The sequence below is a fragment of the Papio anubis genome, chromosome 5 (genome assembly GCF_008728515.1).
Source record: "Papio anubis isolate 15944 chromosome 5, Panubis1.0, whole genome shotgun sequence".
Taxonomy (NCBI): domain Eukaryota; kingdom Metazoa; phylum Chordata; class Mammalia; order Primates; family Cercopithecidae; genus Papio; species Papio anubis.
The window spans coordinates 40,668,411-40,686,429 of record NC_044980.1 but is presented as its reverse complement, the minus strand read 5'-3'; the positions used below and the strand labels follow the sequence as shown (position 1 = coordinate 40,686,429).

The window sequence follows — 18,019 nt, the reverse complement described above, 5'->3', positions numbered from 1 at the left end:
GCCCACCTCGGCCTCCCAAAGTGCTGGGATTACAGGCATGAGCCACCCGCACCCAACTTGCTGCCTGCTTCTGATAAATAATATCAAGGATTATTTTTAGGATTGATCCCCGCTCATCTAAGTAAGTCATTGAATGTTTATTTTAAACCCAAAACAATTTGTGTAATCATGGAAAATATAAAGAAATGACCGTTTTGGGCTTAGGCTTCCAACTGTGCAAAATCTACTCAGACATGTAAACATTCTTAAAAAAGTTATGGGAAAACTGATTTATAAAGCAGGACAACAATAGATATATAGTTAAGTGCAAGCTGGGCAATGTGTAGCTATATAAACTGGTTGCACTTGGCCTTATACTTGTGGTTCAAAGACTGGGCGGTGATATGTGATATAATGGTGCAAAACATTTGGATACAGCTATATGACCGTTTATTAAGCTGCTGAGATATATATGTGTATTTTGCTTAGTAGATCTAATAATGTGCTTTGTTTAATTTCCCTCTTAAAAAGAATAACACACACTTCTCTGAAAGAACTTTATTACCCCTTTTACAAATTGTTTATTTTTTCGGCTTAATGTAGGTTTTGGGCTATGTGGAATTCCAGAGAATCTTATAGATGCTTTACTGAAAACTGGAGTAAAAGGACTAACTGCAGTCAGCAACAACGCAGGGTAAGTGTACATTTTAAAAACAACTGGCTGGAGAGAAATGCCAATTCTCAATGTTTAAGCAGAGTTTATCAGTGAAATGAAGTTTTCTCCTACTCACATGAGCATCAAAATCTAGTGTTTAACAAGGTCAAGAGGGTTACATTTATCCAAATGTTTTTGGTACCATCCTTCATAAGTAAAGCAGACTTGCTTCATCTAGTATAAAGATATAAATTAAGACTTTATATCTCAATGTGATGTGCTTTTATTTTTCTAAACTTAAAATATATTGAAGTTAGAATATATACCTTCAAATTAAGCCTTGCATTTTAAAATTTAAAGGTATTGTTTTATGTTATTTGTTAGATCATTTATAAAGCAAGGTGGGCATCAATTTGAAATCTGTTTAAAGCCCTTTCTTTTAGCAATGCCATCATTCTAGATCATACATAAAAGGATACCATTAATCATAAAAACATGGCTGGTCTTGGAAGGTGGATATGCAGCCAGCACTTAAGATAATAGGATTGCATATTATGTTGGTCAGAAATAAGCCATCATTTAAATAATGGCATGCACATTAAGGTACATTTAGCTATGTTAGGAAAAGCTATATTTTTATTTTTACAAAATGGTAAGTCATCAGCTCTCAACAATTAAAGACTTTAAGGATTTTACATTTTTAATCACCCAATTGGCCTTTTAGCCGATTACAAAAGCAGTTTAGAATAAATAGTGTAGGTTATTTAGGAAATAAAACTGATGCTATTTTTGTGCCCATTTTTCCTTTTCTGGGTCTATTTCCATCTGGAAGATTGTCTCTCCTCTTTCCTGTCTATCCACATCTCTCAAAATTAGACTTAAATTATATATCCTCAAAGTATCGTTATCCAATTACAGAAACTTTTCTAGTCTTTATTGATCTTGCCCCTTTTCGAGTTCCTTTAGAGACTTTTAGCCTTTCTTTGTATGCTGAATTTTACTTATCTTTGATATACATATTACATTACCGATCTCGTTTATTTACAGTAGTTTTGTATTCCCTATTGTCCTGAGCCTGTAAGTCTGAGTCTCAGAGTTACTGTGTGTTGGAGGGGAATGGGATTGTAGAAATCATCTGTCCCTTGTTTAACTGACTTTTCAGATCAGCTGAAAATAGAGAAGTAACTTGTTTATGACAACTTGATAACTCTTAAACATATTTTATGCCCTTTAATTTGACTTGATTATACATACTTTTGATTATCAGCACTTTCAGTTTTCCAGATAGCTTTATGCTTATAAGGGATACTGTAGATCAATATAAAATTCTTGATGCAGAATAGATGCTGTTTTGTCAAAGGCTAAGAAATCTGATTATACATGTGTACCTACACTTATAATTACTTGCGTGTGTGTGTGTGTGTGTGTGTATATTACTGTACTAGTCAGCTATAATAGTTTTTTGAGAGCCCAATGGTCAGTCTATCACTCTAAAATGTCTGGTTCTGTACCAATGACTTTGAACCTTGAGATAAAGCAGTGACCCCTCTGCTGTGCCCTTGTTCTTTATTGAGGAAGCTGCAGCTCTGAAGGAGTTAATAGTCAGATGTAGGCCATGAGCTGATTATGGGCATTCCCTAGGATTTAGTTATTTTGTTTGGGAAGGGCTAACTAATTCCTGGGATGTATACTTGAACTTCTGTGCTCAGCTCATGAAAGATTTCATTTGTCTCATGTAACTGCAGTAGTCCTCCCTTATTCGAGGGGGATGTGTTCTGAAATCATGGCTAATACTCAACCCAATTGCTGTCAATGGGAATGTATTTCTATTTGTCTTCCACTCCCAAATTTAATGTCTTTTCCATCTTAACTAAGCTTTTATTATGCTCTGTTGCTATAACTTTTGCAGTTTGAGATATGACAGCAAAACTAGCACATATTTTTCTCTTTCTTTGAAATTTAATAGATAAAAGATTAATTCTTACTTGGATCTTTCACTTAAAGGAAACACTTTATGGCTTCTTTTTGGCATATCCAAGTTACCAGCACTACTACTCTTGTGCTTTGGGGCCATTATTAAGTAAAATAAGGACTGCTTGAACATAAGCACAGCAAATACTGCAACAATCTATCTGATCACCATCATGGCTATTAAGTGAAGAACAGGAGTGTAGTATATACAGTATAGATATGCTGGACAAAGGGAGGATTCACATCCCGGGCAGGATGGAGTAGGATGATGATGGTTCATCATGTTACTCAGAATGGTGCACAACTTAAAACTTACGAATTTTATATGTCTGGAATTTTCCATTTAATATTTGTGGACTGCAGGTGACTGGGTAATTGAAACCACAGAAAGTGAAACTGCAGTTTGGGCAGGGGGGAAATTACTGTATGTCATAAATTAGCCTTGTATTTAAATGCAGCATTTTCTTTTTGGTACTCTTGATATGTTAAATATAATTATCTAATCCAGATTTAAGTATGTCTAAAATGAAAAGTAAACAAAAGAAATACAACTTGGTAAGTGATCGCAACTTTATTTTTATTTATTTTATTCTGACAAGAATTGCCAGTTAATGAGATTTCAGAAAATCAGCACATTAAATTTTAGATTCAGAACATGAAAATATTTCCAGAACATTGTTTCCGATACAGTATCTTTTTGCTTTATAATAATGTGTCTCATTAATGAATTCTTGGCCTTAGACTTTTTCTAGTCACCAAAATGTTTGAAACCCAGGTTTGTTGTGATGTGGGAAAAAAGATCACATCTCTCTTTAGTATGCTAAAAAATGTTGGCTACTAAAGGAAAGCAACAATCTTTTTGAAGGTCTTATCAGCATTGTCTTTAGTGTTAAAGAGCTGTAAGATGTTTTAATATTCATGTCTCTATTAGAAATGATATGTTCCCCATTTGCAAAAGATCACATCTATTTTTCTTTGTCTTGTAAGCCTTTGTAGGTAAGAGACTTGTCTTACTCATTTTCTATCATCAATGTCTGATAATAGGTAAGATAAACACTTGCCAAATTTGAGTTGTAAATTATGTGGCAAGAAACACTCTCGTTGTAAGCTGACAGCATTTTCAAGACCTGAAGAACTGGTCAGGTAGTGCACCTGGGGCTAGCGTCTTATGCATTGCTTGATTGCTATGCCAGGATACTAGTCTAATAACAAAGCAAAGCCCATATAAACCATGATTCTCAGAGCTAAAATAAATGAATAAAGAGATGTAATCTCCAAATAGAGCCAACTTAAAATGGGTAATGGGTTGAAAAGCCAAAGAGATCCAGAAGAGAGTAGTTAGAAAAATTCCTAAGTCAATCAATGACCAACTGTATTCTGGCTTTACTATGGGCCTATAGGAGTTTCAGATATTTAAAACTACAGAAAGTAAAATGGATCATATCCACCTTCATGAATTATTTCATTATAACTTTATTAGTCTGGGTTCCAGAGGATATCAAATGTAATTGAATTTTCTGAGTAGTTGAGGAGTTTACCAAAGGGAGCCTTTTCAGTGGAATGGTCAGGGCTGAGGGAAAACATGAGTAATAAAGAACCCTGGAGTTTGTAATGGAGGGGTGCTGTTACCAGCCCCAGGTCTGAAGGAGTGAAAGGAGGCAGCTGTTAGTAGGACCTGGAAGAAAGCTTTATGGAGGGGGTTATTCAATGGGCTGTAACTTCTCAGGGAGAGAGTCAGAGGAATATAAATCCCAACATTTTTCCCTCACCCACATCCTCTTGATGGTGCCTCCCCCTGAGTGAACCCAGTCAGAGTGGCTGAACTCGATCAGAAGCCAGAAGGCAAGGGGACCCCTCAATTTAGTCTACAGGGCAGCCATCTGAGGTCCAGAGCAGGCTGGAGGTTGGAGAACAGATCTAGAGGGACAAACGGTAAATATCCAGTGTAAAGACTTGGAGGTTTTCACTATTATTAGAGAAGAGCCAGTGAGGAGGGGGACAGTGGAGTTGAGCAATAAATCCATTTAACAGATGTACAATAGTGAATAAAACAGACCAAGATTTCTGCTTCATGGACCAAATGCTCTAGTTTGGGAGAGGTGGACTATAATAGTAACATAACATATAAGTAAACTTTCCAATATGTGAAGTTATATGTGCCTTGGAAAAGGAAAAAAAAAAAAAAAAAGTAATAGGGAATGGGAGTGTGAAAGTGGAGGGGCGGGTTTTAATATTCAGTTGGGTGATCAGGATGGGACTCACTGAGGTGACATTTGACCAGAGACTTGAAGGAAGTGAGGGAGTGAGCCATGCAGATGTCTGGAAGAAGAGTTTGAGACAGGGGAAGGCCAGTGCAAAGGCACCAGGTGGGGGATATGTAGGTATGTTGGAGGGATGGTGAGGTCAGGAGAGGAAGAGAAGTGAGCAAACAGAAGAATGGGTGGAGTGAGGTTGGGGACATCAAAGTGCATCTGATCTCATGGGACCTTGCAGGCCACTCTGGAGACCTTTGATTTTACTCTGAATGAAAGTACCATCACAGGGGTGTGAGCAAGAGCAGTGATGTGTTCTGACTTACATTTTATAAGGCTCGCTTGGCTGCCATGTTGTAAGGCAGCAGAAGCAGGGAGAGTTTGCAGTTTCCTGGCAAGATAGTGCAGAGTACAAGGAGTGAGAGAGAAATGGTCAGATTCTGAATAGGCTTTGAAGTTGGAATCAGGATTTCCTGAGAGATTCAATGTGGAGTTTGTGAGAGAAGTCGAAGATCGCTGCGTTAGTTTTGGGCTGAGGATCTGTAAGGTGGGCCTGCCATGAGGTGAGATGGGAAGGCTGCAGTGGAGTTGAATTTGGGGGAATAGAATTGTGGGGACCTAGCCAGGTATTAGGAGTAGGTTAAATTAAACTCAGAAGGCATTGTGTGCATTGAGAGTATGGGGAGACAACCCTTGAACAATGGAATCATTAGGCATCTGGTGACCCCTAGTGGACAAATGTATTCTTAACTTGCAGGGCATTCTAGCTCAAAATTACACTCTTGAAAATACTTGTTACTTAGGCATTAGTTTTCTTTTGAACAAAGTGAGAGTAAGTCATGCAGCTATTTCTTTTCTACCCATGGTGGATGGGAAATCTTACCAGATTCAGCATTTGAAGGCTAGGGGTGCAAAACAAGTTGAATAGGAGGTTGACAGTTACCTGTTACCCAGACACTTTGAAGTGTTCATTGTGTCAGGAGTGCTGGGGGTAGGAAAGAGGTTTGGAAATGAAATTCTGAGAATTGGGAAAGAATCAGCTGAGCTGTAATGGTCACTTGTGGGTGTGAGGAGTATGAGGGTGGAGAGTGGAATGAAGTTGGGAGAACAGGTGGTATCGGGAGAAATGTCAGTGGCTTGTCACATACTTAACACCTTTCCAGATCAAGTAAGTAGGCATCAGTAGTGCTCGTTAATTTCCCCCAACCAACTTTCTTTATATTCCATCACTAAAGCCAGAATTCTGGAGTGGGTCTGCAGCTACATCAGGATGGGCAACAAGTCTTACGAATTATTTCCCTGAAAGACCCTCTTGATTTCTCCCTTCTCCATTCCCATTCCCACTATTTTAGCTCAGACTCTCAGTGTTGCTTGTTTGGACTACTTTGAGCCTCTTCACTGATATCCCGGCCTTTCATCTTTCAACCTTCCCAGCTAATCATACTGTTACTTTTCCGCTTAAAACTTTTTACAGGGACTTCCTATCCTTCAGGATGAAATCCCACAAGGCTGATCACAACTGATCTTGCTTCTCCCCTCCCACATGCTGTTGCCCTCAGTCCATATTCCAGGAACACTCAACATGTAGTTTCCTGAGTGCATCTTTGCAAAGCTGTCCATCTGCCTGTTTCTCTCTACAAGTCTGCCCCACACTCTGTTCTCAAAATGTTTTCTTTTTCCTGTGTCTGTGTAAGTGCCACCTCCTGTAAGATTTTTTTCTGCTATCTTTCTCCTCCCCAAAAGTTGGGTTCTCCATTTTCAGAATTATCACAATTTGTGCCTAATTCCCTTAGCATGTCTCTCCCTCTGTTGTAATTATAGGTTACATGTTTATTTTGTCAGTTTCAGAGCTGCCCAGGACCAGGTCTTACTCATGATTGTAGCTCCAGAGCCTGACACAGGGATAGAATAAGCACTCAGTAAGGGAGTTTTAGATGAGTCAACAAACCTGTGGTAGAATAAGCACTCAGTAGGGGAGTTTTAGATGAGTTCACAAACCTGTGGTAGAATAAGCACTCAGTAAGGGAGTTCTAGATCAATGAACTGTAGATGACACAAGCTCTGTAGGGAAGGAACCATCAGAGCACTAAAGGAATTAGGAGGGAGAGATTGTAAATAAAAACTTCTGTTTCTAGGAAGCACTCTGGTCCTTATCAGTACATTTCTGTCTCTTAAAAGGCTTTCTTGAAGCATAGTATGGAGTAATGTAGAAAAGTGAACATCTCATAAATACAGTTTGATGGAGTTTTACTAGCTGCACACCCATGTCATCAATGCCCAGATAGATAAATGGAACATGACCAGTACCCCAGGAAGCCTTCTTCCTGCTCCTTCCAGTCACTGTTCTCTTATCCCACTACCAACATTAATCGTTAGCCTTACTTTTGATCCTTATAAATTTGTTTTGTCTGATTTTGAACATCATATTAAAGGAATATTTCAGTGTATACTCTTGTGTCTGGCTTTAGCTCAACATTAATCTGTGAAATTCAACCATTGTTGCTAATGGTTATAGATCAGTCGTTCTCACTGCTATACCCACTTCATTATGTAGTATGCCACAATTATCTATTTGCTGATGAGCATTTTGGAGGCTCCAATTTTGGCCATAATGAACAGTGCTGCTATGAATTTTCTTGTATATGTCTTGTGGTGAACCTAAGTATGCGTTTCTGTTGGTTATAGACCTAGAATGGAATTGCTGACCCATAGGATACAGATATATTCAACATTAGTAGGTACTAACAGTTTTTCCAAAATGGTCATTTCAGTTTATATTCCCCTTAGCACATATGAGAGTTCTGATTGTTTCACATCTTTGTTGAGATTTGGTATTTTCTTCTTTTTTAGCCATCCCTTCATATTTGTGGTGGTGTCTCATCATACTTTTTGCCATTAAAAGTGTTTTGCTACTAAAAATATTTCCCCATTAAAAAAATTTCACCACTAAAAAATATTTCACCATTAAAAGATATTTCGCCATTAAAAATATTTCACCATTAAAAGATATTTCACCATTAAAAATATTTCACCATTAAATAAATATTTCATCATTAAAATATTTCACCATTAAAAAATTTCACCATTAAAAACAGCTTAAGGTCAAGTATTCTTGTCTTAGAAATGTTTTATTTCTCTAGTTGGTTAAAATATTTCTGACTCTTGAATGGAAAATGATCTTCAGTCTTTAAGGTGACTGAAATGGAAAAATAATTCATTCAGTTATCTGTCCTGTTACATTGACTTTGCTTTAAATTCTAGGCATATTTTGCTTTGAAAAATAATAGAAATAAAGAAAGGCATAAACCTGGAGACCTTCACCCAATGGAAAAATAAAGTCAACACTGTGTATACCATTTCTAAGAATAAATTGAGCACCAGCTTTAAAATAATGAAGATATTAAACTATAGTATATATAATTTAACAGATACAGGATTATTGTTTCCACTTATACTCTTCACTGGCTTGTGATTAATTTTTTGTTTGTTTGTTTTCTTGTTGTTGTTGTTTTTGTTGAGAATGTTCAAATGTGGAAATCTTGAGCAAAATATTTATGATATAGGGACAATGTTCATAGCTATTTATAATTTGGGTCCACATTTCAATGAGTATGTTAATCTCTCTTTTAAATACCATAATGCCCTCTTTCCTTTTTAGACGAGAAAGAGCTTCTCCATCCAAATCTTCTTTTGGGTCAGTATATTGCCACTGCATTTATGTGTTCCTTCAAAGCATAGGACAAGAACCAATTCATCTCTTTGCTTATCTTCTAACTCGGAATCACTCTGTAGCCATGAAAATAACAAAAGGTGTGGAGTAAAACTGTAGGGTGAACATGGGTGTGAATATTGGCCGTATGTCCCTTACTGCCCAAGACCTTGCCCTGTGCATGCCCCGACCCCACAAAAGAATCACTTAAACTTCTTGAGTTTTAGTTTCCTCAACTGTAAAATAAAAGGGTAGCTACCTTGCAAGAGTTTTGGGGTTATGGGAGACTGAAAATGTGGATTAAATGCCTATAAGAGAGGATTTAGTTTTCTTTAAATTAACCAAGTTTTATCTCTTTGAAAAGATGTAATAGTGTTCTGTCAGATGCTCATTGGTAAGCTCCCTTCATTTTCCTTCTAGGGTTGACAATTTTGGTTTGGGGCTTTTGCTTCGGTCCAACCAGATAAAACGCATGATCTCTTCATATGTGGGAGAAAATGCAGAATTTGAACGACAGTACTTATCTGGTGAATTAGAAGTGGAGCTGACACCACAGGTGAGAAGATTTGCTTTTATAGTACTAACTTAAACTTTAAAAATTCATTTTTTCTCCCTAGAAATTTCGCTGTGCAAGAGAGGTAAGGCAGAGGGAATACTACTTTGCCAAACCAAGGAATTTAGTTTCTAAGTCACACCTGTTGATTGCTGAAAGATTAATATTTTCTTCTACTGTATACTGAAAAAGGAGATATTTCTAAAAGATATCCAGTCTGCAAGATAAGATTTTAAGTTTGGCACTGTAATGTGTATTGTGCCAGAAGCATACAAAAAGGATTTGCTGGAATGTTTGAGAATCATCCTAAAAAGTTAATTTATATGAATTTATTTTTAATGTTTTTTGAGGTGGAGTGTCACTTTGTCACCCAGGGTGGAGTGCAGCGGTGTGATCTCGGTTCACTGCAACCTCCGCCTCCCGAGTTCAAGCAATTCTCCTGCCTCAGCCTCCTGAGAAGCTGAGATTACAGGCATGTGCCACCACGCCCAGCTACTTTTGTTTTCTGTATTTTTAGTGGAGACAGGGTTTCACCATGTTGGCCAGGCTGGTCTTAAACTCCTGACCTCAAATGAGCCACCTGCCTTGGCCTCACAGGTGTGAGCCACCATGCCCCTCCAATTTCTATGAGCTTTAGAACTAGAAATTTGTGAGTGATCTGGTCTTGCTGAGACACATCAGAGTGAAGCCCATGAAAGGTGCAGGTGACTATATCTGAGTAAGTGCTGGGATCAGAACCTAGATTTCCAGGGAACTGGTGTTACTACAAAGCAAGCGGTTACTATAATTAATCTAGCAACTTTTCATTCATTTTCTGTATCATCTCTTAACTAATTGGAGTTATTCATAAAGAAAGGAAAACTTTTTGAAGCCTTTAAGTAAAAGAAGGGTCTACAGTTTTCTTTCATTTTTGACATGCTCTGCTCTCAACTCTTGAACTGAGTCACTCTGCTTTATTTTAGTCAACAGAAAATACTGCCACTGACTTTACCAAGTTGGTAATAACATAATTTAGTAGATTTTAAAAAATTAATAATTAAATCATGGTGTGTTTGTCTAGAAAGCACACGTGGGGAACTATTCTGAGGCTCATGTGTTGTAGTCACACCTGGTCACTCTATAGCACTCTTACCTGTACATACCATAGCACTGCACTGGGCTTGGTATTTATTCCATTTTCTCAGTTTTTTGAAAAAGAACAAAAACAAAAAAAGCCCAGAAAAACAAAGATGTCTTAGTCTGCTCAGGCTGCTATAACAAAATATCACAGACTGGTGGTTTAAACAACAGAAGTTTCTCACAGTTCTGAAGGCTTGGAAGTCCTCCTTGGCTTGTAGATGGCCGACTTCTCACCGTTCTTGCATGGCGGAGAGCATGCATGCTCACACTCTGGGTGTCTCTTCTTGTAGGACCCTTCTTGTAGGAACACTAATCATACCAGATCAGGGCCCCACCTTTTTGACTTCCTTCAACCTTGATGACCTCCTTATAGGCCCTATATTAATACAGTCACATTGGTGACTATGAATTCAACATATGAATTTTGGGGAGAACACAGTTCAGTCCATAGCAGTATTTTTCACATGATAGGTTGAGATACAGTATTCTTTGGGTTGTGGAGCTATTGAAAATTAACCTTTTGATTACCCTTGGTATCTTTTATGTTACTCCTTATTTTGTCAGAAAGTATGTACATCGTTGTATATATATATATATATTTTTTTTTTTTTTACAGTTTTTCCTCAGGCTAAGAGAGGTCAGTGTCTCTTTCCCCAACTTAGCGGTCCATTAGTAAACACTGGCTCTGGCAGCTTATTTTGCAGCCTGAAGGCTAGGGGGAGGAGTGTCAATGGTGGGGATCAGGACTTCTTTGGTGGGTGAAGGTAAGGAGCTGGTGGCACCTACGGAAGGCCTGTCTGCAGAAATAGTCTACTTTCAGGCCCTTACCTAGTATGATAGAAGGGGAGTATTCAGGGACGGTATATATAAAACATATTTTAAGGCAGGGAGTAGTATTATGGTAATTTTGATGATTTAATTTTTTGTGAATGTTACTAACTTCACAACACAAGGTAGAGTCATCTCTTTCCATTGACTAGATAATCAGTTATCTGGAAGATTTTCAGTTATACCCCAAGTCTCTCTTTCCCCAGAATATTCCACCTACTTGAGTGACTCAATGTCTCAAGTACCAACTGTTAGTTTCTTCTTCGAGTTGAATACTTAGAGTCCTGTTAAAGTAGAAAATAGTTTTTAAGGTTGGGACAATATGAACACATCATCATTAATACCATGAACCAATTCTTTTTTTTCATAGAGACAGATCTCATTATGTTGCCTTGGCTGGTCTTGAACTCCTGGCCTCAAGTGATCTTTCACCTCCCAAAGCACTGGGATTTACAGCCATGAGCCATGGTGTCCAGCCCCAATTTTTGACTATTGACTAGCCTGTCAGTTTTCTAGTAAGACTGTCATGTAACAAGGCTATCACAGTAGGCTTCAGTGTTAGGAAGGGTGTCAAGGTTCAGGGCCACAGTTGATTCCTTAGGGAAAACGTGGGTAGAAAAACAGTTGAGAGTGAGAGAACTAGGGAAACTAGTCTTGAAATCACTGGTACCTAGGAAGAAGAGTCACCCATGGGAAAGATGACGATCCAAAGAAAATACAAAGAAACTTTGCTTGCAGCTGTTTCTACTCTGAAACGATTTGATGTACTCTTGGCTTTTAAAAACCAATTCACCTGTGTGCCATATTTTTCACTCTGTTTTTTTCTTAGACAATTTGTAGATAAAAATACTTATGAAAATGGTTTAAAATAAGCTCTAAAAGTTGAACACTTTACATTATTAACTTGAATAAAATTTAGCATAACTACATAGAGCATGAAATAAAACAAAATTTAATTGCATTACTTAATGTATATATGTAAAGTTTCATAATTCAGATTTTAAAATTGACTTAGAATATCAAAAATAGACACATTTAAAATATGTCAAGAGATCATTGGGAGGTATGGAAACTGAAAGCATGACTATACAAATAAGCAGTTACATTTTGAATGCGGATTTAGAATGGATCTAGAGGGGCAGTAACTTCTTAAAATTGATCTTCTGGCATACAATATTAGTGAAATACTCATGCTAATATACAATGCTAGCTGCTTTTTAGAATTATAAGCCTCTAGAGAGTAGGAGCCATGTCTAAATGTTTGTGTTCACATACAGAAGTGTGCTTAGTGAACTTATAGGGTGTTGGTTGCTCACTTGTAGGGCACACTTGCAGAGAGGATCCGTGCAGGCGGGGCTGGAGTTCCTGCATTTTACACCCCCACAGGGTATGGGACCCTGGTACAAGAAGGAGGATCGCCCATCAAATACAACAAAGATGGCAGTGTTGCCATTGCCAGTAAGCCAAGAGAGGTAAGAAACACTCTTATCCAGATTATGCCAGGATCCCTCTTTCCACGTGGGATTCTGGGTGGACTCATTGGGCAAATAAGTGTAAAATCACCTCTGTGTAAGAAAAAAGCACTCATTCATTTTCATAAACAGGTGAAAATCTAGCTAAATCTAGGCATCTACTAGCATTTAAAATCACATAGAGAAACTAGAATAAAAAGAAGGAAAAAAGGTGTAATCCACATGTGATGTACTAGTCAAGGTTAGTTACTTGAACTGATTTTATGGTAGGCTTTAACAAATTGAGAAACAGTTGTACTTGCTGATTATGCTTATATGGAAAATACAGCAGTTGTGATATGCATGCTAGCAAACTCTTTATGCTCAGGCCCTTCCTAAAGTGACTGTAGGAAGAAAAATACAAGGAAATAATATGTTTGTCTGAAACCTTGAAAGGAACTGTTATGATAGAATAGAGAGATCATATGATCACTTTTTATTTTATATCTTGGACACATTTGAGCTTTTGACGGAATAACCTACTTCTATTTAAAGTGCTGAGTACGATGGGGTACATTTATTGTAGGCAACATCACTTACATATTATAGAAGAGCAGAACTTCAGATAAAGGTATTTGAGATGCTCTGATTGGAGAAAATTTCAAAAATTACACTGGCCAGTATTTTATTACAGTATTTTTTAGTATCTTTCCATTCTCCTTGTCCAGATGGCCAAAGAGAGTTAACACAGGTTGCAGAAATGCTGTACTTATCTCTGGGGAAGTGAACATAGTAAATCAGGGGATCTCTTACCACTTTTCTGCATATGGGGATGCTGGCTCTGCCCCTCCCATTCTAAGGAACGATCAGAGGGAAGATCAGAGGTCACTGAATACGTCCTTTGATGTTCAGTGTTGGTCTCCAGCCGTGTCTTCCATCTGGAGACATCTTTCTGTTGAGAGTGATCTATGTGGATTCAAAGCTTTTATTAATGTGTTTTTTATGTTTTATCTTTTTCCTTTACTGTCTAAATAAGTTTAAAAGGCTTCTTGACAAAGTAAAAGACAGGAGCTTAATTATTAAAATGAACTGTAGTAGTATGTCATAAAGGTTCCCAGAAAACTTGTGATAAATACTTTGATAGCTTCCTAGAAGTTGGAGAATTAATTCACCTTGGGAAAATATGAGACTAAAATATTTCTTTATTCATTTCTGCCTGGAGTCAGGTGCCTCAAACTAGTAGTTTTGTAATTTTGTCTGAATTCCCTAGGAATGTGACAGATAATTTATTTCTTAATTCTTAGCACTTTCTTTTTTTTTACTTATAGTAGGAAGAAGTGAGTTAATTTCTAAATTAGTGATATTTATTGAGGTCCTACTCTTTGCCTAGCCCTGGTCTAAGCACTGTGGTAAAATGATCTAGATCAAGTCCTCCTCCAAGTGAAAGAACTGACAGTGAATGAATAAATGCATAGTGTCTATAGTGGAAGTACTGTGAAGACAAATCAAGTAGATTAAGGGCAAAGAGAATTAATTATCATTGGCCAGGCAGCTGGTATTCCAGATTGGTGGCCAGGGAGAGCTTCTCTGGGGAGGTGACACTTGGTAGAGACCTGAATAAGGTAGCAGAATGAGGCAAGTGGAGATAAGAGGGTTTGTGCTCTATTTAGAAGGAAGAGTAAGTACAAGGTGCCGAGGCAGCTACAGGCTTGCGGTGTTTGGGGAACAGGAGGGTGGTGAGCCTGGAACAGCACATGAGACAGAGAGTGATAAGGACGGAGACTGAAGAGAGGCAGGAGCCAAATTCATGCAGTTTGAATTTTACTGGACATAGTGGGAAGCCTATGGATTTTGAATAAGGGTGAGAGTGATGTAATTTGAGTTGTGTTTTGGAACTATCACTGTGGCTGCTGGGGTGGTGGTTCTTGTTCTCTCTCTCTCTCTTTTTTTTTTTTTTTTTATTTGAGACGGAGTCTCACTCTGTCGCCCAGGCTGTAGTGCAGTGGTGCTATCTTGGCTCACTACAAAGTCTGCCTCCCGGGTTCACGCCATTCTCCTGCCTCAGTCCACCAAGGGCTGGGACTACAAGCACCCGCCACCATGCCCGGCTAATTTTTTATATTTTTTAGTAGAGACGGGGTTTCACCGTGTTAGCCAGGATGGTCTCGATCTCCTGACTTCATGATCTGCCCACCTCAGCCTCCCAAAGTGCTGGGATTACAGGCGTGAGCCACTGCGCCTGGCCTTTTTTTTTTTTTTTTTTTTTTTTGCTAGGAAGCCAAGAGCAGAAGCAGTGAGAGAGGGTTTAGGAGGCTGTTGTGTTAATTTAGGTGGGAATGGAAGGTGGCTAGACCAAGGTGGTAACAGTGGAGTTTGAGAGAAGTGGTTGGAATTGATGTTACGTTGGTGGTAGAGCTCACAGGATTTGCTGGTGGATGGGTAAGGGGTATAAGAGGAGTCAAGCATACTGTGTAAGATGAGTGAAGCATGGGCCTTATCAATGAGCTCTGTTTGGGACATGGTGCATTGGAGATGTTCATTAGACTCCAAGAGGAGGTGCTTAGTGGACTTCAGATCAGGGCAGAGTCTAGAGCCAGGACGGAGACTTTGGAGGCATCAGCATGTAGTATTTAAATCTATATACTAGATGAGTGTCTAGGGGCTGAGTGCAGATAGAGAACACCTCGTTGACATTTAGAGATTGGGAAGAGAAGGAGCAGCAAAGAGAAATGGGAAAGAGTGACTAGTAAGTGAAGAAGAAACCCAGGGGCATCTGGCAACTTGAAAGATAACAGAAATTTTAAAAAGAAGAAAATGATTAACTGAGTGTGAAGAGGTTGGTAATACAGGACCTGGAATTGAATAACTGGATTTGCAAAAACAGAGGTCATTGACAACTTTAAGAATTATTCCTTTTTGGAATAGAGGGGATGAAAATCTCATTAGATTTGAGAAAGAACCAAAAAGTGAGGAAGTGGTGACTATGAAATGTACAATTCTTTCAAGTGAGTAAAATAGCTAGTTTGATAAAACCAATTCCTTCCCCATTTTTAAATTTCAGTAAAACTAACACTCAGCAACAGCTGTGTAGACATATCAGAAAATTATGTAACTGGAATGTAAAAGAAGCCTATTTATTGACTTTGCCTTACATTTGCATATATTTACCCCAGTTTTCTAGATCTGTGTGTAAAATACTGAACTATCGTTGTTGGTATTTACAGTGATTTTTGAAATACATAAGCCATTACAAAATAACTTAGTATATTGATATGTGGTTCAGAAATATCTTTCATATAATTTATCTTAGTTCCTATAGTAAGATCCTCATTCATCAGTTATTCCCTAAGTTCATTAGTCTTTTTTCTAGCAGGCAACTTGGTTAATGTCTTTAAAGTAGCTTTTATTTAAGAAAAGTTTTGTTTCAAACCGTGGTTGAAGTAAATGTACCAAAATTTTCTATAGCAGCTTTTTGTAAAACGAAGTCTGTTTTTCCACTAGGGGGTGCAATAGGGATGAGAATGGAGTTCTGCATTCCCATGGCTCCATTTTGTGCCATGATGAAGTGTGGCAATGGATGTTTGTTTTAATTCCTGGAGATAAACCCTCAAGAATAAAAGAACATGATGGCAAGACAGTTTTGCTTTATGTTCTTCCCCCCAAAATTCATAGTATAATTAAAAGGCAATAAATATAAATAAAAATCAATAGCATTCCCTAGACCAGTAATGTCAGAAGAGTAGATAGGAGCAAATGTAATATTCACAGTAGCAAGAGAAACCACTAAGTACCTATAAATAAAACTAAGAAAAATATATAAAGCTTTTATGGAGAAAATGATAAAGCTATTGAAGGAGGTCAAAGAAAACCTCAGTAAATGGAGACATATACTATGCTCATAGGTGGGAAGATAGGGCATGTTGGTTTTCTCCAAATGATTCTGTGAATCCCATTTAAAATCTCAACAGGTGATTATAGGTTAATGAGGATATCCGAATGATAGATTTTTGTAACTGTTTTATGTAGAAAAACAATATTGCATAGACCATTTTATGCAAACTATTTTTTTCAGTGGGAGGGAAAGAGGGACTATTTTTCGTATTCAATATATAACCTGTACATACAAATAGTAAAATGAGAATAGTCTATCCCTCAGGCCATAGAACTTTCAGTTCCTCAAATGCACACGTTTTCTTTTGTCACTGGACCTTTACTTATCTGTTTCCTTAGCTCCCCTTTGACCACTTTGACTAAGTCCTTTTTGCCTAACACTGCTTATCCTTGAAGTTTCTGAGATGCTTTTCCCTCTGAGAAATTTTCCCTTGCTAGGCTTGTATCCTTATTATCTACCTCTGTCAGAGTGTCTCTATCAGAGGGCCTCTATCACAATCAAGACCTGTGCAAATACCTGACAATGCCTTCTCCCTCTTCTGCAGGTGAGGGAGTTCAATGGTCAGCACTTTATTTTGGAGGAAGCAATTACAGGGGATTTTGCTTTGGTGAAAGCCTGGAAGGCGGACCGAGCAGGAAACGTGATTTTCAGGTATTGTGATAGTTTTAAAAACACTCGTACATATCAGCAACTCTATATTTTCTAAATTATGATTACAAAAATGGACATCAGAGCGAATTTGCAGTTTAAAAATGTATTTCGGAAATGGCCCAAGATCATACATGCCCATGTGTATTGCACATATATAGGTGTGTGCAGGGCTGCTGGTATGTCCACTTGTGGGAGTCTGTTTGGACTGGTTGATATCCATGTTGCACTGCTTGTTAAATATTTGAAGTTATATGCCCTTTTATATAGGCTCGTCCAATTGTTTTTCTTCTTGTGTATTTTAGTTGCCAAGACCAGTTACATGTTTAGAAAATATGACATCATACAATTTAATTTAATCGATACTCTAATTTACATGTGTTGTCTTAAAATGTCAAAGTTAATTTGATATTTTGAAAGGATACTGCTAATAATCTTTGGGGTCAGTCCTTCAGTCCTTTTAGTGTCTTCTAGGAAATGCTTACAAAGGTCCTATCTGAAAAATTGGTTAACCTTTATAATACTAAATTTTCAGTCCTCACTCTCTGGTTAGTGACAGACTTTATAGATTTTAAAATCTTTTGGTTATTCTAAGCATAGTAAGTATTTATTTCCTGGATTTATAGATTTATATAGTTGTTTTTTGAGGATTATGAAACCTTCGAGTGTACACTTTAGAGTTTTCCAAACTGATCTTGAAGACTTTACGTATCAGATTACAGAAATCATTGTTTTTGCTCATTTATCATTTGCTGCTTTCGATTAACAATTTTTAAATCTTTAGCAAATGCAGTTTTGGTGCAATCACAATTAAGTTCTCAGTGATACTCTCATACCGCTTTTTATTTCTGAAGGACTTACGAGATATTAATGCTCTTTGATTTCTTTAATCTAGTCAGTTTTTTAAAGTACAACTAATTTTGGCAATAACAGGAGACATTTTACATCATCTTTACCTTATG

General features: G+C 37.7%; 1 protein-coding gene across 5 annotated transcripts in view; it reads left to right on the top strand.

Moving 5' to 3' along the window:
- The window catches only part of OXCT1 (3-oxoacid CoA-transferase 1), a 143,761-nt gene that overhangs the window by 9,896 nt on the left and 115,846 nt on the right, over nucleotides 1-18,019 (top strand). For all 5 annotated transcript variants that reach the window (XR_002522529.2, XR_001903341.3, XM_009208338.4 and 2 more), the window contains exons 3-6: nucleotides 583-673; nucleotides 8,987-9,122; nucleotides 12,389-12,538; nucleotides 16,954-17,060. Coding sequence is in view for 3 of the 5 variants with exons in the window: in XM_009208338.4 (XP_009206602.2) it covers nucleotides 583-673; nucleotides 8,987-9,122; nucleotides 12,389-12,538; nucleotides 16,954-17,060 (484 nt within the window). In the remaining 2 variants the exon portion in view is untranslated. The remainder of the gene's footprint in view (nucleotides 1-582; nucleotides 674-8,986; nucleotides 9,123-12,388; nucleotides 12,539-16,953; nucleotides 17,061-18,019) is intronic.